Consider the following 24,552-nt stretch of genomic DNA (forward strand, 5'->3'; position numbering starts at 1 on the left):
TTGCATTTTGATATTATTGATGGTGTGTAGTTCCTTTTTTTGAGTTTTTGGCTCAATTCTTCTGCTTGTTTTTTGTAGTCCTCTTTTTTGCTGCAATTCCGCTTGTGCCTCAGGAATTGGCTATATGGGAGATTGTCTCGCAACGGGCGAGGGTGGTAACTGTAATAGGACAGCAAACAGTTTTTGGCTGTTGGTTTGGTAAATGTTTTTGTCTCTAGTCTCCCATTTTCCACAAATATGGTGAGGTCTAAGAAATCAATTGTCTACCTGTGTGCTGTAGAGGTAAATTTCAGCCAGCGATCTCTGCTGTTAAGCCATTCCAGAAATATTGTGAGGTCAATTTTGGTATCCCAGATCAGGTCAATTAGGATACCAAAATTGACCTCACAATATTTCTGGAATGGCTTAACAGCAGAGATCGCTGGCTGAAATTTACCTCTACAGCACACAGGCAGACAATTGATTTCTTAGACCTCACCATATTTGTGGAAAATGGGAGACTAGAGACAAAAACATTTACCAAACCAACAGCCAAAAACTGTTTGCTGTCCTATTACAGTTACCACCCTCGCCCGTTGCGAGACAATCTCCCATATAGCCAATTCCTGAGGCACAAGCGGAATTGCAGCAAAAAAGAGGACTACAAAAAACAAGCAGAAGAATTGAGCCAAAAACTCCAAAAAAGGAACTACACACCATCAATAATATCAAAATGCAAAAAAAGAGCCTCTAATCAACCTAGAGACTGCCTGCTACAAAATACACAAAAAGAACCAGTCAAAGATCTCGTCACCTGCGTGACTACGTTTTGCCCGGCGACCTATGAGGTGCAAAAACTTATAAAGAAAAATTGGCAGATATTAACCTCTGGAACATTGAACTGGCCAAAGCCTCGCTTTGCTAACAGAAGAACCAAGAACTTAAAAGACTTCCTTGTACACACAAGACCGAGAAAAACATCTCTTAAGTCAACCATCAGAGATGTACATATGGTACCAGTCACCGGACATTATCCCTGTGGCACCTGTGGAGTGTGCAAGTTCACGTCGAGTACAAAGACCTTACAGCTGAATGACAATCTCAAATGGACTCAAAGGAGCCATACAAACTGTAACTCCTCACACGTGATATATCTGATCACATGCCCATGCCAAAAGCAGTATGTGGGCATGACATGCCGGAAGGTCAAACTCCGCATAGGGGAACACCGGAGCAATGTCAGGTTAAAAAAGAATACGACCAAATTATGCACCCACTTCATAGAAGCCGGCCATACATGTGATGAGCTCAAGTGGACAGTACTAGAAATGCTTCAAACTAAGGATCAGAACGCAGAACAAGTTCTTTTCAATAAAGAACAGAGATGGGTGGATCGCTTAAAGACTGATGAAATAGGAATGAATGACCACATTCCATGGACCCAACTATACTGATCTTATACATGAAAAATGAAGAGTATCTGTCTCTGTAAATATATTGCATCCTAGAATTCTACGTAAATGTGCCCTAACCCCCATATGCTATTAGAAGGATCAATAAGCCATGCAAAATATATACACAGGTAATATTGTGAGATAACTTGATTGACATTGAATCGTGCCGATAACTGTGCCTAGAACCGGGCTCTCCAAGTTCAACACATTAGCCCACTATAGCGACTTCGTAAACAAATGGTCCTACCTTTGTGTCGGTGGCCAGTACAAAAGACCAGTAACTTCTGACCCGCCCACAGCCGGGGGCAGAGTCAGCACAAGGCTCACAGATTGATGCCGCATGGGTAAGAATGGCGTTCTCTGAGTTTTTCCGAAGAAAAGAGGTAAGATGACGGCCCAAACTAACTTGTATGAATATATATTATTCCGAATGTAGAGAAAATCCAGATGCGACTCTGATACCCTGTTGGATACCTAACTTCAGAAAACACCAGGTACCTTACGGGTTTTCTATGGGGTGTGCATGAAGTTGGTAGCACAAAACCACAAATGTTGTAAACCCCTGTTGTAAAACCCTCGGTTTCCCAACACCCGCGATTCACTAACACGCGAGCCGTTACTTACACAACGTATAGACTCTAAAGCTACGATGTATATTTTAGCGTACTGTTTCCATGTCACTCTCCAAATTTAGCCGGAATTGTTACCTGTGCTCGTAATCACTCCTATCGAATGTATTTTACAAGTGCACTCTCGAATACCGCGCTGCATTTGACACCCACATGAGACCTGTAAGCACAGCTTTGTCACTAAATCCTAAAAATAGAAAGCTTATGAGCATGTACCATCTACTCTGAAACCCACGATACTTCTCCTACATACTCACCCCACGAGGGTTATGCCGCAATCCGGTTAACCCACGTCCCTGCATATAACAATGCAATTATTAATATATGTCTGCCTAACCCCAGTGAACATATTTTTGATACAATGATTTCATTGATTTCTTTCACAGCTTGGAAATTCCATTGTGTTATCTTCACCATACACATAAAGGGTGTATGTGCCATACATATCTATTTTTGTTTGTGTGTTTTTCTGTTTATGTCCTGACGAAAGCTCCACTGACCCTCTGTGGGCACGATGAGCTGAAACATGTCGACTTTTTTCAATATTGATATGGTAGTTTAGTAACTCAACTACCTCAATATCCCAATTTCGTTTTTAATATTAGTGACCAGTCAATTTTTTATATTAAAAGCCAAGTTCCTCTGGCTGAGTCATTATATTTTAGATTTCCTTTTTCATTTCTGGACACTTCTGCATTCACCAGAAGTAGCCTCGGGTGAGGCAGGCATACTGCACGTCAATCGTTGACCCTATGACGATGCCAAGACTCCTGATGGGGCGGATGAAAAGATATACCGCTACAACAACTCCAGGATGTCTATGAGGGTTTTTGATAAAAACTAATGGTTTTTTGCAGATACAAGTGTCCGTTCTCTTTTGATTATCAGTTACTAGTTAAGGGGAAACGAATGGACTCTTTATCCTCTTCCCTCCCTTTTGTTTGATATCAGTACTGGGAGAAAAATCACTCGCAGTAGCTTGGGAGGCCCTGACCAATTTATCACAGGCTTGTTCAATTTTCCAGGTCAGCCTCTCCTCAAGAAGAGTCATGGTCTGCTCCACCGCTTTGTGGATGGACGCGTCCGCGTCAACCGTGTCATAAAAGTCGTCATCCCATGGAAGGGCCGCAAGGGGATCTTCCTCCCACTGAACGTCTTGATAGGTATCGTCCGGATAGGTCTTCATTTATGAGGTAAGTACAAGTTGGGTACTTGAGAAGGACATGGACTCACAAGGTGGTGTGCCTCAAGTTATTGGGGGCTGGGTGTCAGCCACAAATGTGGGCGGGCAGCATTTGCAATGAGTAGGGCAAAGCCTGAGACCCCAACAGCCCTGGTGCCAAAACAAAATATTTATACATGTGCAGCCTGCCCGCACGAGTCCCAGCAGACATTGTCTGCCTTACAGACTGCAAAATTAAACAGAGTGTTGTTGGCCTAACACAGTACGGACCTTCCCCCATCACACAGGAACTGAAATCCCTGCCTAATGGCAGATACGGACCCTAAAGGGCGTACCAGAATGGGGGCGTGAAAATAGATAAATTGCTTAACTGCACAGTACAGACCTGGGTCAGGGGCGAAGGGCAGACGCAAAGACCAAGCTCACGTAGCACCGCCGCTCCGACATCCGATCCGCTTTGGAATGCATAGAATCCAAGGCGCGTTCACCACGACAGGCAAACAATCCAGCGCCCTCTGGCGGGGACTCGAGTCCACCGCAAGCCGGCACCACTACAATGGGCGCTAGGAAGCTCAGACGCTCCCACGGCCGATTGCGAACCGCAGAGTAGCGGCGGGTCACAATTACCAAAACAGCCTGTAGGGAAAAACAATTAAATGAAACCTTTATCAGCAGTTAAGAAACGCGCGTTTCCTCAGATGAATGAAAGCACGCACCCCAGCTCCAGCACGCCGTGTGGAACGGCCAACACAGAATCACAACACAGAATCACAAGTGAGATACATAAAAAAGCATATAACCAGGTACAGTGATCATGAAAACAAAGTGTTTAAACCACACAGGGTACAGAAGGAATGCCACAATAAGCAGAGTATAATAAGAGAAAAACAAGCATTTGCAATGCAATAGGTCTTGCATTAGGAAAGTTTGAGCTATTGGTCTTGTAAATTACAATTTTTCTATTTATTTGTTGGTTTTGAAAATAGCTAAATTAATAGCTTTGTCATTTACAATGCCAATAGTTATAACGTTTGCAAATGTGACACCTATAGCATTTGTAATGCAACATGTTTTGTATTTACGTGACTTAGATGTATTGATATTACAAATAATTTTTTTAATTTTTTAAAATAATTAATACTTAAATAAAAGTGATTGTAATTTATAATGGCAATAGCTTAAACTTTTGTAAATAACTTTTGTGAAGATTATGTTCAGTGTATTTTATTGTGACGAAAATCCAAGAATAGAAGTGAAATATTAACATCTTTTTGTAACATTTGTAATAAAGCTTGAAACATTGAGAGAACATATTTGAACCAGTTGTTGTTGAATGGTTGCACAGATTGATGCTGTGATGGCGTGAAGTGATGTTGTGGTGGCGACGAGTGATGCTGTGGCGTTCAGTGATGCTGAGGTAGCGCATATTGATGTCATGGTGCCCCTGAATGATGCTGTGGTGCCCCTGAGTGATGCTGTGGTGGCCCTGAGTGATGCTGTGGAGGCCGTGAGTGATGCTGTGGAGGCCGTGAGTGATGCTGTGGAGGCTGTGAGTGATGCTGTGGAGGCTGTGAGTGATGCTGTGGAAACCGTGAGTGATGCTGTGGAGGCCCTGAATGATGCTGTGGGGGCCCTGAGTGATGCTGTGGAGGCCCTGAGTGATGCTGTGGAGGCCCTGAGTGATGCTGTGGAGGCCCTGAGTGATGCTGTGGAGGCCCTGAGTGATGCTGTGGAGGCCCTGAGTGATGCTGTGGTGGCGCAGAATGATGCTGTGGTGGCGCAGAATGATGCTGTGGTGGCGCAGAATGATGCTGTGGTGGTGCAGAATGATGCTGTGGTGGCGCAGAATGATGCTGTGGTAGCGCATAGTGATGATGTGGTATTCCAGAGTGATGCTGTAGTGTTGAAGAGTGATACTTTGGTGGTGCTGAGTGATGCTGTGTTGGTGCTGAGTGATGCTGTGTTGGTGCTTAGTGGTGCTGTGGTGGTGCTGAGTGATGCTGTGGTACTGCTGAGTGATGCTGTGGTGGTGCTGAGTGATGATGTGGTGGCGCTGAGTGATGATGTGACGCTGAGTGATGACGGAGTGGCGCTGAGTGATGCTGTGGTGGTGCTGAGTGATGCTGTGGTGGTGCTGAGTGGTGCTGTGGTGGTGCTGAGTGGTGCTGTGGTGGTGCTGTGGTGGTGCTGTGGTGGTGCTGAGTGGTGCTGTGGTGGTGCTGAGTGGTGCTGTGGTGGTGCTGAGTGGTGCTGTGGTGGTGCTGAGTGATAATGTGGTGGTGCTGAGTGATGCTGGGTTAGCGCTGAGTGATGTGGTGATGCTGAGTGGTGCTGTGGTGGTGCTGAGTGATGCAGTGGTGGTGCTGTGGTGGTGCTGAGTGATGCTGTGGTGGTGCTGAGTGATAATGTGGTGGTGCTGAGTGATAATGTGGTGGTGCTGGGTGATAATGTGGTGGTGCTGAGTGAAAATGTGGTGGTGCTGAGTGGTGCTGTGGTGGTGCTGAGTGATGCTGTGGTGGTGCTGAGTGATGCTGTGGTGGTGCTGAGTGGTGCTGTGGTGGTGCTGAGTGGTGCTGTGGTGGTACTGAGTGGTGCTGTGGTGGTGCTGAGTGGTGCTGTGGTGGTGCTGAGTGGTGCTGTGGTGGTGCTGAGTGATGCTGTGGTGGTGCTGAGTGGTGCTGTGGTGGTACTGAGTGGTGCTGTGGTGGTGCTGAGTGGTGCTGTGGTGGTGCTGAGTGGTGCTGTGGTGGTGCTGAGTGGTGCTGTGGTGGTGCTGAGTGGTGCTGTGGTGGTGCTGAGTGGTGCTGTGGTGGTGCTGAGTGATAATGTGGTGGTGCTGAGTGATGCTGGGTTAGCGCTGAGTGATGTGGTGATGCTGAGTGGTGCTGTGGTGGTGCTGAGTGATGCAGTGGTGGTGCTGAGTGGTGCTGTGGTGGTGCTGAGTGATAATGTGATGGTGCTGAGTGATAATGTGGTGGTGCTGGGTGATAATGTGGTGGTGCTGAGTGAAAATGTGGTGGTGCTGAGTGGTGCTGTGGTGGTGCTGAGTGGTGCTGTGGTGGTGCTGAGTGATAATGTGGTGGTGCTGAGTGATAATGTGGTGGTGCTGAGTGATGCTGGGTTAGCGCTGAGTGATGTGGTGATGCTGAGTGGTGCTGTGGTGGTGCTGAGTGATGCAGTGGTGGTGCTGAGTGGTGCTGTGGTGGTGCTGAGTGATAATGTGATGGTGCTGAGTGATAATGTGGTGGTGCTGGGTGATAATGTGGTGGTGCTGAGTGAAAATGTGGTGGTGCTGAGTGGGGCTGTGGTGGTGCTGAGTGATGCTGGGGTGGTGCTGAGTGGTGCTGTGGTGGTGCTGAGTGATGCTGTGGTGGTGCTGAGTGGTGCTGTGGTGGTGCTGAGTGGTGCTGTGGTGGTGCTGAGTGGTGCTGTGGTGGTGCTGAGTGATGCTGTGGTGGTGCTGAGTGATGATGTGGTGGCGCTGAGTGATGCTGTGGTGTTGCTGAGTGGTGCTGTGGTGGTGCTTAAGAAGGAAGGGGTATGCAGTGAGCTTGAGTATGGCGATCGAAGCAGGCAGAGCGAGGGCTGGGAGGGTGCAATGATGGTTGGACAGGGACAGAAAGGACTAAAGCGGGTGCAGTTAGAGCTGAGGCGTGCCAGTGCAGAGATCTGTCTAGAGGTCACAGTGAAGGGTTCAGTGAGTTCTGGAGTTGAGTGTGTTGCAGCGAGAGGCTTACTGAGTGCTGGAGAGTGAGCGTTGTTGCAGTGAGCACTGTAGTGACAGCTGGTAGTGGTAGGTGTCACAGTGAGGGTTTTATGAGTGGTGGAGTGAGAGCGTGTTACAGGAAGGGTTGTAGTGAGTTGCGGAGTGGGAGTGTCATGCAGTGAGTGGTTTAGTGAGTGCAGGAGGCTGAGAGTGTTGCAGCGAGGGGTTAGAGAGTGCTGGAGCGGCAGGGTGTTGCAGTGATGGTTTTAGTGAGCACTGGTGTGGTAGTCTGGTGCAGTGAGGGTTGTAATGAGTGAAATTGCGTTTTAGTGAGGGTTCTAGTGTATGCTGGGTTCTAGTGTATGCTGGAGTGGGAGGATGTTGCAGTGAGGGTTGTAGTTAGGACTTGAGTGGGAGTGTGCTGCAGTGAGGGTAGGGCGTTGCAATGAGGGCTCTAGTGAATGCTGGAGTGGGAGGACGCTGCAGTGAGGGCTGTAGTGAGGACTGAGTGGGAGTGTGCTGCAGTGAGGGAGTTAGTGAGTGGTGGAGTGGTAGGGCGTTGCAGTGAGGCTTCTAGTGAATGCTGGAGTGGGAGGATGTTGCAGTGAGGGCTGTGGTGAGGACTTGAGTGGGAGTGTGCTGCAGTGAGGGAGTTAGTGAGTGGTGGAGTGGTAGGGCGTTGCAGTGAGGCGGTAGAGAGTACTGGCGAGTTAGTGAGTCATAGTGAGGGCGTGACTGTGGCCTGACTTGACCACGATCCGTTGCACTCGAGCCTTGTTGCATTCAGTAATGTTCACTGCATAACCAGGTAAAACTTTGGGGCAAAATTGGTTTGTTGCTGTTTTTCTATAAAGCACCTTTCACCCCCCAAAATGCCAATACAAATATTGCAGTCTGTAAATAGATCTGGAGGCGTGCCCCGATAGCACTCAATCTCCACAGATTTAAGTAACAAAGCCAGTGACAATGGGACGTAGGCTCTCATCCAAGCACAGCTGCAATGATAAGGGGGGGCTAATCGGATGGAGACTAACATGAAAAGCAACGGAGAAGGAAGGAGGGGGAGGCGAGAAGGGAGGAGTGATGCACCAAAAAACAAGCACCAAAAAAACAAGCATTGGCGCCGCGCGGAAGAAAGAATGTGAAGTCAGAGTGGGGTGGGGGGGAGGAGGTGGGGGAGAGCTCTTTGAAATGTGAAGCTCTCGGCGAGGGGGGAGGAGAAGTGAGCGGATCCCTTTGAAGCACGCACAGCCTCGCGGCCGTGAAAGAAGTGTGAACGAGACCTAAACAAGCAACAAATGGCTTTCATGTGGTGATGCGAGGCAGGAGGATAGAAGCGCGTTCACGAGACCACATGCACTTCTGGAAATACGCATTTTTCGGAGCTTAGTTTAGCTCTTAGTTTAGCCCCAATAGTCTCGTCCTATTCATTCCTTGCGGAATGGAATAGGACGAGACCTAATAAAGCGTGACCTATCTTGGCTGCAAGCAGCGGAGAAAGAGGAAGCATGGGCAAAGACAGAGGACTATCAAGACCAGGAAGACTCCTGATTGGTCCAGTTGAAGGGACACTCTATCTAGAGACACTCCATTGTTTGTTTGTTAATTCCCATTGGTTCATGGGAAAGTTGTTTTTATCTGACTTTAAAATGGCTGCTGTCAATAAATGTGAAGAAAGAAAAGCATAATCCTCGCCTCTGGTCCTGACATAGAATTGCCTTTGCACTACATTAAGCGGCTTGAGATCTCACAGGACCGTAGTTCGCACCAGTTATAAATGCCAAGTATTTACCTTGAATCACATACGAACTCGAATCATTTCCTGGCAAATTCAGTGGATTGATTAACCGGTTGCTATCTAGACTAGTCTGTATAGCAGCATGTTTAGGCTGCCTAATTCTTCGAGTGAAGCCCAGATGTGTCTACAGTTCAGCCTCCTCACGGAGCATAGGTTAGCCCAAATCGCAGTATTACAGACATGTTGATTTAAAATATTAAAAGCAAACAAGGGCTCATTTAAACAGCACCTCAGTCAGGAGGAGCTCATTAGGTCTAAATCCACGCCTTGGGGCTGTGACATTGAGTCCACTCTTTGTGAACTAAGTATGACACCGCTATGGTCTCTTTTAATCTCATACAATAGTCTTAAAATTCTTTTAAGCATAATACTAAAAACAAATTCAAAAGAAATTGATTTGATTGACAACCTTGCAGACAAAATGTCACTATTAGTTCACTGTGACAACTTATGAAAACATGTCTTCGAATGAATATCTATTGAAGCCCTTATTCTGAGAATTTAGGCTGAAATGTTTAAGGTTACATTTTGGCTTATTTGATGAAGGTCAGAATACTCAAAATTGGGAATACTTCAGAGCCTGCAAATCATGTTGGTTTGCACATATCCTAAGAAATCGTTGGCATGCTCTTCGTCGACCAAGCTTTTAATTGTTGAAGAAGGAAACTGCTCTAGCCTTTAATTTGCGAACTAGGTATTCGCTCCTGCCGGCTTGCCATTGTTTATGAGGAACCGGCTGTAGACAAATGGCAAGATTTGTTATATGTATGGACAAAGTAGGAGAGGCCATCCCCATAAAACAAGACAACTTCTGCATATTTATTGTTCATTGACCATGACGTCAGCTGTCTGCTACTACTGCCTCAATTCTTAAAAGTTAATTGGTTGAGTCTTTAATTGAAAAGTATTAAATTGTACTTTGTTTTGGGGTTACATATGAATCGATTCTGCTGTAGCTAGAACTGTTTGAGAATTGCTCCTGAATATTTTCCATCCCTGAAGCATTGTATAGGTATCTATCAAGGCATTACTGTTTATCGGGACAGGGGCTGATTTTTTACTAGAGTTCCTGGTTTCATGGACCATGAAAGCACCAGCACTTTGAAAATATTCTATTTTAAAAGGTATTTTATCATTTTTATCCCGATTGCAACACTAGTTTTATTGCTAATTTGGAATGGTTTTAATTAATTAATCAAATCAAATATTTGGTACTTACTACAAAAACTCTGTGGTGGCAGCAGCGATTGTGAAAGTGGCTAGTGATGGTGAATACTTGATTGAATGTGAAGGGGCTAGCGTACGCCAGGCCAGCAGAGCGCTATTATCATGTAACAAACTATGGGAAAGACTCCCACAGAGCCCCCCCCCCCCCCCCCCCCCTCCGTATGAAAGTGTGCTAATCATTATTCAAGAATATAGAGGTAACAGTTAAGTATTGCTTCATGTGTGGATGCCACAGTTAATAATAGTTGTGTCATGCTCAAATGCAAGAAGCACCCCTTTTGTCATGTCCCAAGTGTTCCTCTCCGCTCAAATATGCAGATCAGTTTCAGGCAGCAGAACTGGCACGACATCCACCGTTTCTGACTAAACAGTTGTTCCTGTTTTGGTATTTTCAAAAGATCATTTCGGCTGCCGCTGATCCAGAGTGGCTCTTTGTAGCTGGCTCTAATCTAGGTGGTTTTGCTATCTAAATTTTGGGAAAAACCATGGTCGTGTGATCCATAAAGAAATGTTGTTTTCTGTATTATTATCCTGTAGCAGGTGGGTAGCGCAAGACATATGGTGCGTTGAGTAGCTGCAGGGCTTTAAGTGGGGAAACAAAACTGGGGGTGCTCTAAAAGGGGCGTGGCAAATTTCTTAAAGGGGTGTGGCCTATCCGAGTAGGGGTGTGGTCTAAATCAAGATAACTAGCATTGTGGGCTTAAGAAAATCATGAAGTCGCATCCAGCAAAGGATAATAAAATAGGCAAAAAAAGTATATTTATTAAGTATAAACCATAAAATATCAAACGCTTTAAAAAAACATGTAAAAATTATTTACATTACTTAGAAATCTATTACAGGATTTCCCAAAACCCTTGAAGATATTCACTGTGTCTATTTTGCTGGGGTTTCTCACAACAATTTTCTTCAGCAGACCTTCTACCTTTTGCAAGCCAACTCTTTACATACAGCTTTGCGTCAAATGTTTCAAATGGAGGACCATTGAGTTTTACCCATAAGCATGAAGAAATGGGCTCTACAAGACGAGAGGCCTTGGTGGACTAGCAATTAAGTTCATTGCGCTGAAATCTCTCTTGCTGGCAGGGTTTCCATGCAAACTACTAACTTTTTTAATGCTTCAGGGGTTTTCTTTCCACGGAAATCCTTGAAAAGTCTAAAAGCTTGGATAGTATCTCTTGCTGGCAGCTGAAACTCTGAACACAGTTTCTGGATCTCTGTTTCACCATAAAGAATGCATTCATCACCAGAAGGCAAGTTGCCTGCATCTAGCACACTGAAGCTCACTAAAAGTTCTTTCTCAGGAATCCGGGGCACATTTTTTATTGATATTTACAGACAGACTTTGGTAAAAGTGATTTGGATTAAGGACAACAGAGTTTCTTCTACCATAGAAAAGAGGAACATTCTTGAATTTGCCCTCGTCAACTGCTCTCTGAGCCGCAGAAGCAAACTCCCCTGGCGAGTCCTTCATTGCTCGAAATATACGTACTTGACTAACCAGCAGCCTTACCTGCCGTGAGGGGAACGGCCAGCATCCACGCCATAACGCCATGAGGGGAACGGCTTTAGCGACCAGACCGCACTACATCCCCCAGCAGCCCCGGCACACCGGCGCTCCCGTGATGCTCCTTCTGTGCCCGTAGGCGCTATAACTGCGCCGAGCGGGGAGTGGGGGCATTTGCCAGCAGCCTTACCTGCCGTGAGCCGAACGGCCAGCATCCCCGCCATAACGACGTGAGGGGAACGGCTTCAGCAACCAGACCGCACTACATCCCCCAGCAGCCCCGGCACACCGGCGCTCCCGTGATGCTCCTGCTGCGCCCGTAGGCGCTATAACTGCGCAGAACGCCTCCCGCCCCGTGGGACGCACGCGGGTGTGCGACGGGCTAAGCCCGGGCAAAGAGCGGGCCCTCTGTGGCCCTCAAAGGCCAGAGGAGACTGGGCTGGGACACGGATTTTGGTTCTGCTGTTAGAGTCATCATTTATAAGTAAGACTTAATATTTTAATGAAAAGACTTGGTTGTTTTGTAAAAGTGCTCTATAGTAGCTCATATTGGTGACTGTTTTAGTTCAATATTTGTTTTATATTAAGCAGACGTGATGTCTAGAGGTAAAGTAGATAAACCTACCTCTGGGCTTGGTACTATGGATAAATTCCTAGTTAAAAAGGTCAATCAGATTAATAATGAGAGAAGGGCTTCCTTAGGATTGGGAAGTGCTCCACTAGCACAGGATGAGGTGCCTCTGGTGGCAGTGGATACACCCATGCCTGATAATCCTAATATCACTGCTATCAGTAACAGGGATTCCATAATGACTGTAGCGCAGGTACATGTAGAGACGCAGGAAGACCCCCTTGATACCTCCATTGAAGAAATAGAACCGGTAAAGTCAGCGTCTAGACCGGTGAGAAACTGTAGAAAATCACAGCCTAAACGGGGGGTAAGCATAATAAAAAACGAGCCGAACCAGCTGTATCGGTTAGTAATGGCCCACTTTCAGGCTCTTGTCCTTCGGAGGGAAATAACGAGGATGGTATTAAAACATATTTTGAACAACTTACCCTCTTGATAAGCACCCTTGAAGGAAAATTGGTGGCAAAAATGGAAGAGCTGCTCAGTCCCCTGTCTATCAAGCTAGATACCTTAGCCTTAGAGGTAGACCGACTAGGGGGTTTATTGTCAACACACCTGTCATCGGCCCCTACTGTTAGACCTAAGGCTGTGGAAATAGGGCAGGGTCCCTTGAGGGAGTCGGCCCAGCAGATCTGCCGGCAAGTCACTGCAGCAGATAACGCCCTACCTAAGCCCCCACCAAAAACTGTCCTGACTGCACCGACATCAGGAGATCAGGATGGCAGGCCAGAGTTTAGACCAGAAAGAAGAAGCTGCTACATTAATCTTCCACCTGACTGCGCACCTTATGTGGCTGTCTTGACTAACGTTCCAATTATAGAAGATCACCTTGCCCAGTCACAAGGGGAATCTCATGATTCACTAAAAAATAAAGCAGTAGCCTGGCTGAACTCCAACTTTGGATTTCCAACTGCACATTCGGATGAAATACTTACGGTGAGAAGGGTAAACTGGATTGGCCCATCTAGAAAGTCAAACAGCGGGGACTGTATTATTGTCAACTTTAGACATCCCCAACATGTGGCAACAGTTTTACTAAGAGCAACATCATTATTGGCTGATGCAAAAACCATATGTGTCCACCCACTTGGATATTTTTACTCTCACCTCCTTAAAGCCCTGTATAGACGCAGGAACTTTAGGCCTCTGTTTCAATCTCAGCCCCTGGCCCCAGCACCACCATACCTGTATAATGTTGTTAATCAAAATAGGAATGGGTTTATGGTGGAAACACAGAATAGATTTGATTTGCTCTCAGGTCTCGAGGCATGTGATTGATGGGAGGAGTCTATGGGCTAAGGAAATGTAAACCCTGGTGAAGCGGTTGACATGGAGATCACGCAGGTGAAATCGCATGGAAATAATGTAATCTCCTGGAATATTGCCGGACTGGGCACTAAGATGTCAGATTGTAATTGGGTCAGCTACATCAAGCAGTTTCAGATAATTTGTCTCCAGGAGACCTGGCTAGTGAACTGTGACTGTTTTCTTGAGGGGTATAAAGCTTTTTATGTCCCTGCGGTAGCATCTAGCAGAGGTAGACCTAAGGGGGGCATGGTAACGTTTATTTCGGTGGCACTCTCTTGTAAAATACGTAGAGTTTTAACAGATAACTCTGGTATCATTAGTTTAGTACTAAGTGGAGATAACTGTCTGGTTGGTCTGGTGAATTTTTATAATGCAGTTAATTCTTGTCTAGCTCCTAGTTCTATATCGGCACTGAATGTATTTATTAGTTCTTCGATGAAGGAATGTCTCCATAATCTTATGATAATGGGTGATTTCAATGTTCACCCATGTGGGGACCCCCTGTTTAAAAATCTCTCAGATTTGTATTGTGAACGTACAGAGGGATTGCATCTGGAACACACATCGGAGGGGAAGCCTTCAACGACCTGTTGACCAACCTGCATTTATTACAGACAATGGCATTGAGGGATCCTTCTAAGCGCTTTGAGATTCCCACTTTCAAGGGTCATGGGAAGGGTACCTTCATTGACTATGTTTTGCTTTCAGTATCAATGCAGACTTTTGTGGACTCTTTTATCATCGAACACAGTGACTTCAGTGATCACAACCCATTGACTGTACTTTTGAGGGGCCCCTGGGTGGCCAAGGAGGGACGGAATTGTACCACTGGTAGGTTGAGCACTACTGACGGCAGAAGGCGCCTGAAGTGGTCTATGATCTTACCAGACCGTTTGTATAAAGACATTAAGGAACACTGTACTGAGGAAATTGCAAAATGTACTCAAGATGGGCCGGAACCATGTCAGGTCCTGTGTGCTTTCCAAAGTATTTCTGATAAGGTGTCTCAGTTGATGTCAGCTCCAGTAAAGCCTTCAGAGATCAGGGAACCAAGATGGTTTGATCAGGATTGTTCTAGGGCCTCACGTAACTTAAGGACAGCACTGACAACAAAACCCAGAATAAAAGAGAATATCCAACAGTGCAGAAAAGAATATAAGTCAGTTATTAATAGACGTAAGGAGTTTTTAAGAGAAGAGGCATGGAATGAGAGTCTCAAACCCTCTACTCTGAAGTGTAGTTCTAGATTCTGGGCGTTAGTAAAAAGACCTTTTTTGACCCAGGACCCAGGGATTGGACTAGAATGTTGTATAACAAAGGAGGAATGGGTAACACACTTCACGCAACTGTATGGTGGCACGTTGAGTGTTAATTCCATTTCTCCTTCCCCTACTAGCAGTGATCTTATTAGGTTTGACAGAGGTGAGATTATTGAGGGAATAATGGGACTCACAGCTGAGAAAGCTCCAGGACCTGATGGGATCCCGCCAGACTTATATAAGTCTGATCCCAGCTTTTGGGCACCAATATTAGAATCGGTCTTTAACGCAGCTGCTAAAATGGGCTGCCCAAAGTCATGGGGGGTATCAACGATTGTCCCAGTCTTTAAGAAGGGGGACAAGGCAAGCCCTCTTTGAAATAGACCCATTTCATTAATTGATTCTATGGTCAAAATAGTGGGAAGAATTCTACTGAAGAGGCTCTCTAACTGGGCGCTGGAAAACAGCATTATGTCCATCTCCCAGTACGGCTTCTGCAGCGGACGTTCTACCATTACACAGTGCCTTAACCTCTTTCTAATTTTGAGTAAGTACACTGTTGCCCAAAAGGGTACTGTTCACCTTGCCTTCATGGATTTGTCCTCAGCTTTCGACTGCGTCAACAGGGGAAAGCTGTGGCAGTCCATGAGGGACAAGGGTGTTGACAGTGGGATTGTCAACTTTCTTGTTGATTTACACAATAATACCAGTGCTAATGTTAGGTACTCTCAAGAGCTATGTGTAACTGACAATTTTAACATCGGGAAGGGTGTGCGTCAAGGTTGCATCCTTGCCCCTTTTCTTTTTAACTTTTATAATAATGGACTAGACAGCGTATTGCAGAATGTAAAGGCTGACTGTCCTAGAGTCAGCAGGCGTGGTATTCCTGTTCTTTTTTATGCTGACGATGCAGTTTTAATCTCCAGAACAGAGAGAGGTCTTCAAGCTTTATTAAATCCTTTTAATAATTTTATGATGGATAGGGACCTCCTGGTCAACAACTCTAAATCCTTTATTATGCAAGTTGGCCAGCAACCAAGAAGGAACTTCTTATTTAAAATAGATAATGTTGCAATCCCCATCTCGAAGTCATTCACATATCTTGGGGTCTCTTTTGACTCCAAACTTAGCTGGGGCCCACACCTTGACAAAAAGAAAAAGGAATTGGTAAGGGTGAACGCTACTATTTTTAACTTTGCATCCAAATTAGAGAAAAAAACCTAACAATGCCATGCTGAAACTTTACAATGCAAAATCAGTGGCATCTGCTGTTTATGGCAGTGAAATATGGGGTTATGTGGCCGGTGAGCAACTACAGATTGCGGAAAATTCTTTTATGAAACGCCTCTTGTATGTCCCAGCAGGCACATCTAATTTTGTAGTGCACGAATGCACGAAGAGCTAGGGGCGCGATATCTTTGTGATATTTTTTCACTACGCCCGTTGACTTGCTGGTTAAAATTGTGGCTGAATCAAGATATTCCATTGACCCACCTGATTATGAGAGATTATTTGTCCCAGGATAAGGCAATGGGTACACCCTGGTTAAAATACTTGAAATCGAACTTTTCTAAGCTTGGCCGCCTGGATTTGTTTGAGCACCCAAGTGGGATTCTGAAGGGTGATGTGGATGCAGTTAAGCGAGCCTTCTATTTGGACAGAAAGCTTAAAAGGGAAGGTGAGGAGCTCCTGAAACCAAGTGTAAGAAGATTTGGTATGTTAAAAACAGGTGATATGATGGAGCCCTCTCTGATGGGATCGCTGTCTTCCCATGAGAAGTTCCTGCTAACGAGGTTTAGATTTAATATTTTCCATCACTTGCTGTTTAGACCTAAAAATGCTGCTTTTTTTAAACCTGCAGCTCCCTGTGGCTGCGACGGTGTGTCTCCACAGGATATGCTGCATTTTATATTTTTATGTAAATTTTATGAATACCCCCGCAAACGCTATTTGGTAGACCTTTTAAAGAAACTTAATTTTAACCGGATCAGACCAGCATTATTGTATCTGCAACTTTTGCACAGTAACAGTACCCTTCAAGTAACTGAATTTTTAAAACTGTCTATCAAGTTGAGAAATTGTTTGGACCAATGATGGAATCTTTGTTAATTTGACTACACCTACTAATGAATTTGTTATGTATGAATATTTGCTGCACCCTGCAGTTTTGCACTATCTGCTCAGGTTTTATATTTATTGTGTGTCTCAATATGTTTTAAATTGTTTTAACTGTAAATGCACTTTTATGGTTTGAATCAAAACCGAATAAAGCCTTTTTGACTTTGACTAACCAAAAGTCTATGGGCATTAACAATTGTAATGTCCCTCGTCTGTAAGGAGAGTGAGAAGTCTTTGAGCTCTTGAAGTGCATCACACATTACCCCCAAATCTCTGATAAAAGAATAGGATGCAAGCTCCGCCTGACGAACCTCCGTGTTGCTGGGGGAAATCCTCGTTGCTGTGACCAATCCGAGTGCGGCTCGGAAATGACGATCCCGGGCCGGTGGTGGTGAATACTGGCAGGGTGTTTTCAAGGCTCCTTCTCAGAGTGGCGAACCCGTCCTCGGGCACACAAAACCGCTCGAGGGGCGGCGGTGGAGTCCATGCGCACACAGCCCTCGGGGGCAAAGCAGCACTCCAAACTTCCTCAGCGGTGTGTTAATCTGCACACACAGAGCGCGAGGGACTTGATCCTGGGGCAGATAACGTTTGAGGCAGAGCAGGCCTCACAAACTTACGCCCCAGCTGTGTGCCGATGAGCACACCGAGACAGATTTCACAGGGGGCAGCTTCACGAAGGCACAGCAGAGAGACCCACACAGCAGCTGGAAGGGTGGGTGCTGGAGAACATTTGTATCCCTGAGTTCCCAGCTCTTCTTAGGCCCTTGGAGACAGGCAGGCTTCAGAGGGGCAAAGCACAAAGCACAGCTCCTCTTCAAGTTAGGGGGACACAGCACACAGCAGACAGTCCCTTCCTCAGCAATCACAGCAACTGTAGGTCAGCTCCCAGACACTGAGCACAGATTCCTTCTTGATCACAAAGTTTACTAATCTATTTTTACTGGGGCTCCAGTCCTACTTTTATACCCCAAAAGTCTTTGTTCTCCTTGTGTGAGGGGTCCTGAAACCAATCTAAACCAGTTCTGTGTGCACTCTGCCAGTGCACCTCTTCTTCCTTTGTGAGTGTGGGCCAGGGCCATCAGACGCACCGCAGGAGATGGAGCCAGCATTGTGGCAGGCAGGCACAGCCCTATTGAGGCCCAGGTGCTACTCCTCCCACCACTCTACATGCAGATGGGTCTATTCAGCCTTGTGCTGACTCAGGCAGCCTCCTGGAGCCACCCCCAGCCCCTGTCACTCACATTCCAGGCAGTCAATTCACAACCAGGCAGAGGCACACAGAATGGTTGAACAGGAAAATAGCCATTTTCTAAAAGTGCTATTTCCAAACTTAGAATTTAAAAAACATCTTCACTAAAGGATGTGTTATTAAATTCTGAGTTCAGAGATACAAGATTCCATATGTCTAACTTGCCGTTATGGGAAAATGTGCAGGTAAACATGTCACACAGCTTTCCCTATGTTATCCTATGGGCAAGATAGCCTTTCAATAGTGAAAAAAGAAATTGGCAGCATTTCACTATCAAGACATGTTACCCACACTAGTAACACCAAACAAAAACCGGGACGTCTTCTCACCCTACTTAGAGCCCCCTTTCGAGCCCCCCCCCCAAAAAAAAAAACTGGGGGGGGCTTAGCCCCCCACAGCCCCCCCCCCCCCCCCACTTAAAGCCCTGAGTAGCTGTAAGGTTTAGGTCGAAACAGATAGTGGCGCAACTAGCCTTGTGCCGTCCCGAGGCAGTCACTGCTTTTGCTGCCCGCGGCGGCCGCATGAAACAGCGGGGGTGGAGGCCACCACCCCTTGCTACGCCACTGATCCCGCTCTGTGAAGCATGCTGTATTCATGTATGGACTTGAAGTTCTGCTGATTTTCCCACCCATCTTGTTAATTGACTCCTGTCACCATCCTTTGTAAACCGTGGCTTTTCATTGGTCAATAGGCTTAGTAGTCCCGCCTTAGAACCACCATGTCTCATCTTGTAACCTCCCATAAGGATTGGCCCTCTTATGAGTGTAGTTACTCAGTAGGCTTTAATTAAGCAACATTTTCTATAATGCTTTCAGCAGCCAGGACATGCTCCCAACTGCTTTTATTTTTTTTAACCAGCGTGCGCCTTTCTTTAACCAGTGCACATCTTACTTTAGGCGTCCCTTGCCAAATTTTTTTTTTTTTAAAGCGAGCAACACCGTGCTTCAACTTAAAATATTATTAGTGAACAGCATGGGGCGCTTTTGCAAAAAAATAAAAAACATTTGTTTGTCTACTTGACAAACATATGTTTTTTTTTTGTTGTAAGTGCCCCACACCATGCTTTCCCTTTTTGACAGCCGCACACCTTTCTTTAGACAGGCCCACTCTCAAAGAAAGGGGCTTGGCTGCCATTATAGTAAAAGGGCGGCATGGGGCGCTATTCCAAAAATAAAAAAACATTTGTTTGTCAACTTAACTTTTATTTTGGTTTTAAAAACCAACACATTAATAAAAGGCCTTGTCATTTAAAATGACAATATCTCAAACTCTTGCAAATGCGAGACCTATTACATCACAAATGCTTGTTTTCTTTACTATCTATCATAAATGCCCACCATTGCTCCTGGCTACCCTGACATGGGAGATGGCACTTTCTGCATGCTAAACATAAACAAGCGTCTCTTTGCTGGTAGTATGGGAGGCGTACTGGCAGTTGTTTGGATGCTAGTCAGCAATGAGCATATTCCATGACAAACTTTGACAGCTATGTTCTGCTCACTGACCTTCTTTGACAATGTCTCTACGAATAGCAAAATTTTCCCTGTGACTGTTGATTATGCAACACCTATGATTTGTACGTTGTTCCTCTTTCAGCGTGGTTCAATGTCTTAGTTCTTGTCTTTAATCAGTTCCAGGACTATTCAAAATGCTAGAAAGTGTTTTAAAGCATCTAGAAATGTGTTTAGGATTTTTTCATGTGAGGGACAGTTTGAGGCCCTTTTTTCGTTTTAAAATTTTCAATTCTTCTTCTTAGTTGAAGTATTTTTTTCCTTTTAAATTGATTTTTGTGTAGAACTGACATAAACCACCTAAGTATTCCCTGTCACTAAAACCTCAACTGCAAAGCAGATCTGATTTGTTTAGCATTCATAACAAGCCACAGATGAGAGATGAGCGTGTGTAGGGTCTTCGTGCCTGGGAGCTAGCTGTAGCCTAACACCCAGAATCAAATGCCTCGCTCTATACTGCAGCAACGGTATTGCCACAATGACACTGTGACTGTTTTTTCCTGTGTGTTATTGCAAGGTAAAACTATTATTATTGATCAAGGTAACTGAAATTTTTTATTACGCGAATTTGTCATTCCTAAATTAAGGTCTAGAGCATTTATAATCTCTTGGCGCCGGTCATACTCTTGCTCATTAATAATGTGTTCACTCATTTCTCTGCCACCCAGACTCTAAGGAGCATATGTATCAAGCCTTTTTCTCGTTCGCAAACGGGCCGGTTCTCAGAATCAGCCCGTTTGCGAACGGGAAAAGGGCGCTTGGGATTTATCATCCCAAAAGGCAATCTCAAATTTAGCGATTCCCTATTTTGCAAATGCATTTAAGGAATCGCAAATTGCGATTTCTCAAATGCAATCCTGGAAGCACCCAAGTTGTGCGAAGTTGTCTTAAGAAATCGCAAATTATCACCAACTTCAATTTGGTGGTAATTTGCAATTTCTTTGAAAATTGCACTTTTTTGAATTTTTCAGAGTGCCATGTGGCGCACATACATGCCCTTAGGGCATGTATGTGCGCCACATGTGCACACATGCACATTTCAGGGGTGCAACAGGGTGTCCTTTTGACACCCTCGAAATTGCATTCCTAATTTGCAAGCACCTAATGGGTACTCGTAAATTGTGAATGTCTTCCCATTCATTCCTATGGGCCTCTAGGCCCATAGGAATGAATGCGATTTGCAATTTGCAATTAAGGAATATGTAAGAATCGCTATTATTGAGAAACCTGCATACATTTCATTTTGCGAGTCCTTAATAGCGATTCGCTAAATTTCGCTATTAAGGACTCGCAAACCGTTTTTTTCATACATATGCCCCTGCGTGTGTAAGAGTTCCAGTTATCTCAGCCAGCCACTCAAGTCCTCTTTTCTCATGTTTTTCACCCAATAGGTTGTCCAAATGGACGTAGAGAATCCGGATCCGGTTCCCTCGGATGGCTCTAGGGCTGCTGCTATGCAAGATTTCAGAAGTTCTTCACCGCCAGTGCTCTCTCTTTCGCCTTCCCGCCGAAGATCTCCACCATCGCGACCACACTCCCCTTATCACCACGAAGCTGCCTTAAGAGCTGTGCAAAGCGCCATTCAAAGACGTCAGAAACGCCAGCAGGTTTGTAAGCTTTTATTTTTTCAATCCTGCTTGTTAACGCTCTCATCAAATGATTGGGAACCACATCTCACTTTATATAGCCACCCACAAGGCACACTTGAGGGGCTTAAACAAACGACCCAGTGGCAGATTATATGAACAAAATACAACTGCTGCATGACCACCTTTAATAACATATGGCATTCATTCAGGGCCGGACTGGGAACCAACAGCAGTCCTGGCAATTTTGTCAGACCGGCCCCCCCCACCCCTATGGAAGGGGGGGTGCAAGTGTAAAGCACTGCTACTTAACAAATCCGTCCCCCAGCACTGTTGCTTTTGTTACCAGGGGCCCTTAGTGCAGCATCACTGCAAAATCGGCCCCTAGTAACAAAACCGGCCCCCACCACTCCAAAACAGGACACACCCTGCCAATCTCCAGGGCAAATGGCCGATGGCACCTCTGGCCAGTCCGCCCCAGATTTCATTGCGTGTTATTAACAACATACAGGGCACAGGTCCTAAAAAAAGAAGTGGGGGGACTAACCTAGTTAGGCAGTATGCAAGTGACATGGTGCGCAACATCATGGCGCATGACATCACAGCGCACAACATTACAGCACATGACATCACGCATGGCATCACAGGAATTGACATCATAGAAAGTGCCATCACAAGCCACGACTTTACAGGAAGTTGCATCACAATAAGTGGCATCAGAACTAAAGCCCTCACATAAATGTTTAGCAGGTCTATCATGTGTACGTTTGAGCGCATTGCAAGGATAATAGCACTGTGAGCTATGGAAGATGATATGTGACTTCTACAACTCAGAGTCCCCCAGTTTTATGTAACACATCCTGTACATTCATTTACAAACGTATATAATGTATTGTACATGTAATATGCACTTTTTGATGGAAAGCGCTCTGACACCCTGGATTGGGATGAGTAGGGCAATACAAGAAAAAACATTGGTACTTAAATTATTTGAATGCCTCTTCAGGTGTAGTAAGCTCTATATAAATGCAATTTGCTGTGTCTAAATTCTGGAAAAGATCAACACATCTGACATTCTTACAGTGCATGCATATCTCCTAAACCAGGACTGAACAAAGTGAAAAGCTTCCTTTCTTAAGTATGTGTGAAGTGCTAACCTTTGTTCCCCTCCACTTCATTCGTATCTAGGTGTGAGGCTCCTGATTGCTCCCAGCCAAGAGACTCACAAAAGGAAGCCTGATGACCCCTCAAATTTGACTTTTATCGGCCCAGCAGCAGTCTTACATATAAAAGCCCCGTCTCCGCCTGCATATTGCGGCTTGTTGCAGATGGAAAGCAGACAAGGTGCAGGTGCTGCTGAAAGTGTCCCCTGGTGTTTGGAAATTACACCGGTACGAGTTCAGCACATTATCAGTTGGGCCCAAATTCTTGGTAGGGTGGACGGTGTTCACCCTGCGAAAATAGTGGGTGTACACCGTTCACCTGCGTGTACCCCGGCTCATGCCCTGACAACATATATGCTCCTTATGACCTGTTGCCACCAACAAATGCGACCCATATAGCCTGCTGTGTCTCTGTGCCTGATGGACTGCTGTTTAATCACTGCTTCTCTGATTTTATGGCTTGACACGGAGGCTAACATTACGCAAATCTCTGTTATTGCGCAGCTCACAGCATCAACAATTGAAGAAATCTAGAACTTCAATAACATTCTAGTAATTATAAAGCCCATCAGCACAAAGCATTCTCCCTTCTTTGATGCCGCTGATCACAGATAAGTACACTTTTGCACCAGTCCAAACACCCCTTATGGTGATTTAAGAGGTCAAAGATAGCCTTGGAAAGCTATCCAAGTGGTAGCTGTGGAGAGCAGCCTTCAGGCTTAGTCTTGAAGGAATGTTAAGCAGTTTGTTTTGCCAGAATGCAACCTTATAGTATTGGTTAAATTAAAGGAGAACCACACACTAGTTATAAAAATATGTATTTATTATTATAACAAACCTTAAGTACCTCACAGTATCTGTTACACGCAGATAAACACAAACCACACAATACTGTAGCACAAAAAAATTGTAAGTAGCACTAATACACACTGGGCTCCAGGGGATGACCAAACCATATACTAAAATAGTGGTATAAGAACCACGACTCGAGTCAAGACAGTGTCTAGAGGGTGTAGAATCGCTGGGACCCCAAGGAACCACCCAAGGTGAGTAAGTAGGGACCCCACGTAGGACGGGTGCTGTGTAAGAACACGACTGCATGCTACAATCAATTAGATGGGAGAGTTGCGGTTTGAGTTTTACAGTTTAAGGACCCATCCCAGTGGATCACGAGGAAACCCTTTGGAAAATAGAAGGTTGAAGATCCACCCTTACCGGGGATACCGAAGTACCAGAGCTACCTATCCCAGGGCAGCCGGGTGCATAGGGCTAAAGTGGCGTCGGAAATCGCTATTGTTCTCAATGGGAGCCTTCAAAGAAATGCCACTGCTGGAAAGAAGAAAAGTGTCAGTTGGAATTCACAGGTGGATTCTTGATGGAAGGAACCTGAAAGCAGAGGGGACAGAGTCTGGGTCACTCAAGAGTGACCAGGGAGCTCGGTAGTCGAAGGCCCTTCACGTGTGAAGAAGGAGACCTTGACTCTACAGATGCAGGTACCAGGAGACGTCGAGGATGACCAGGAACTGGATACGAGCTGTCCCACAAAGGATGTCGAGTGCTGAGGGGTCAGTGTCCGGCGAGAGCCCAACAGGCCTTGGCTGCGGCAACCCACAAACAAGGTCAAGGAAGGTTACCGTCTGGCCCAAAAAGGACCAGAGGACTCACCACAGCATGGGGAGCCAGGGCAGGCTTGGAGCAACCAGGGGAGCCTAGGAAGAGCAGTTTGGTTCCCTTGAATGGACCCACAGGCCGAAGGCACAGGAGCCGCAAGGGGACCTCTAGCAGTTTCACAAAGTCACAGCTTGCAGGGCACAGAGTGCAAGGAGGCTGGAGTCCTTTGTACTAAATATGTGCAAAGGTTGGGGCTATCGATAGCCCAATGTACTTAGTTGGGGAACACCAACAAGCCTATGCACTTGTAAAAGTACCCGGTACACAGGGGTTCAGGTTATGCAGTCCCCTCGGAGGATACTGATAACTCGGTGTGAAAGGGCAGCTTGACCTCAAGGAACATAGGAACCCACCTCCTGTGTTGCTGGAGCCTTCGGAGTCCGCAGGAGCTCAGGATCAGCTAACCGGTCAGTTGCGTTACGGTGCCGGCAAATGCAGGGGAGTGATTCCTTCACCCCAAGGGAGATACTTCAGTTGTCCTTGATGCTCCACAGGCCCTGCACGGAGCCTGTATGGTTCACGGACACAGACAAAGTCCAGCGAAGTCCAGAGTGTCCAGACGGTCGAAGG

The 24,552-nt window shown here is 45.7% G+C and overlaps 1 protein-coding gene across 1 annotated transcript in view; it reads left to right on the top strand.

Annotated features, from left to right (window-relative positions):
- Positions 1–24,552, top strand: part of CROCC2 (ciliary rootlet coiled-coil, rootletin family member 2) — a 1,620,686-nt gene that overhangs the window by 445,942 nt on the left and 1,150,192 nt on the right. The window contains exon 12 of the mRNA XM_086944022.1: positions 20,954–21,169. Coding sequence (XP_086800148.1) covers positions 20,954–21,169 — 216 coding nt within the window. The remainder of the gene's footprint in view (positions 1–20,953; positions 21,170–24,552) is intronic.

The sequence above is a fragment of the Lissotriton vulgaris genome, chromosome 11 (assembly GCF_964263255.1).
Source record: "Lissotriton vulgaris chromosome 11, aLisVul1.2, whole genome shotgun sequence".
Taxonomy (NCBI): domain Eukaryota; kingdom Metazoa; phylum Chordata; class Amphibia; order Caudata; family Salamandridae; genus Lissotriton; species Lissotriton vulgaris.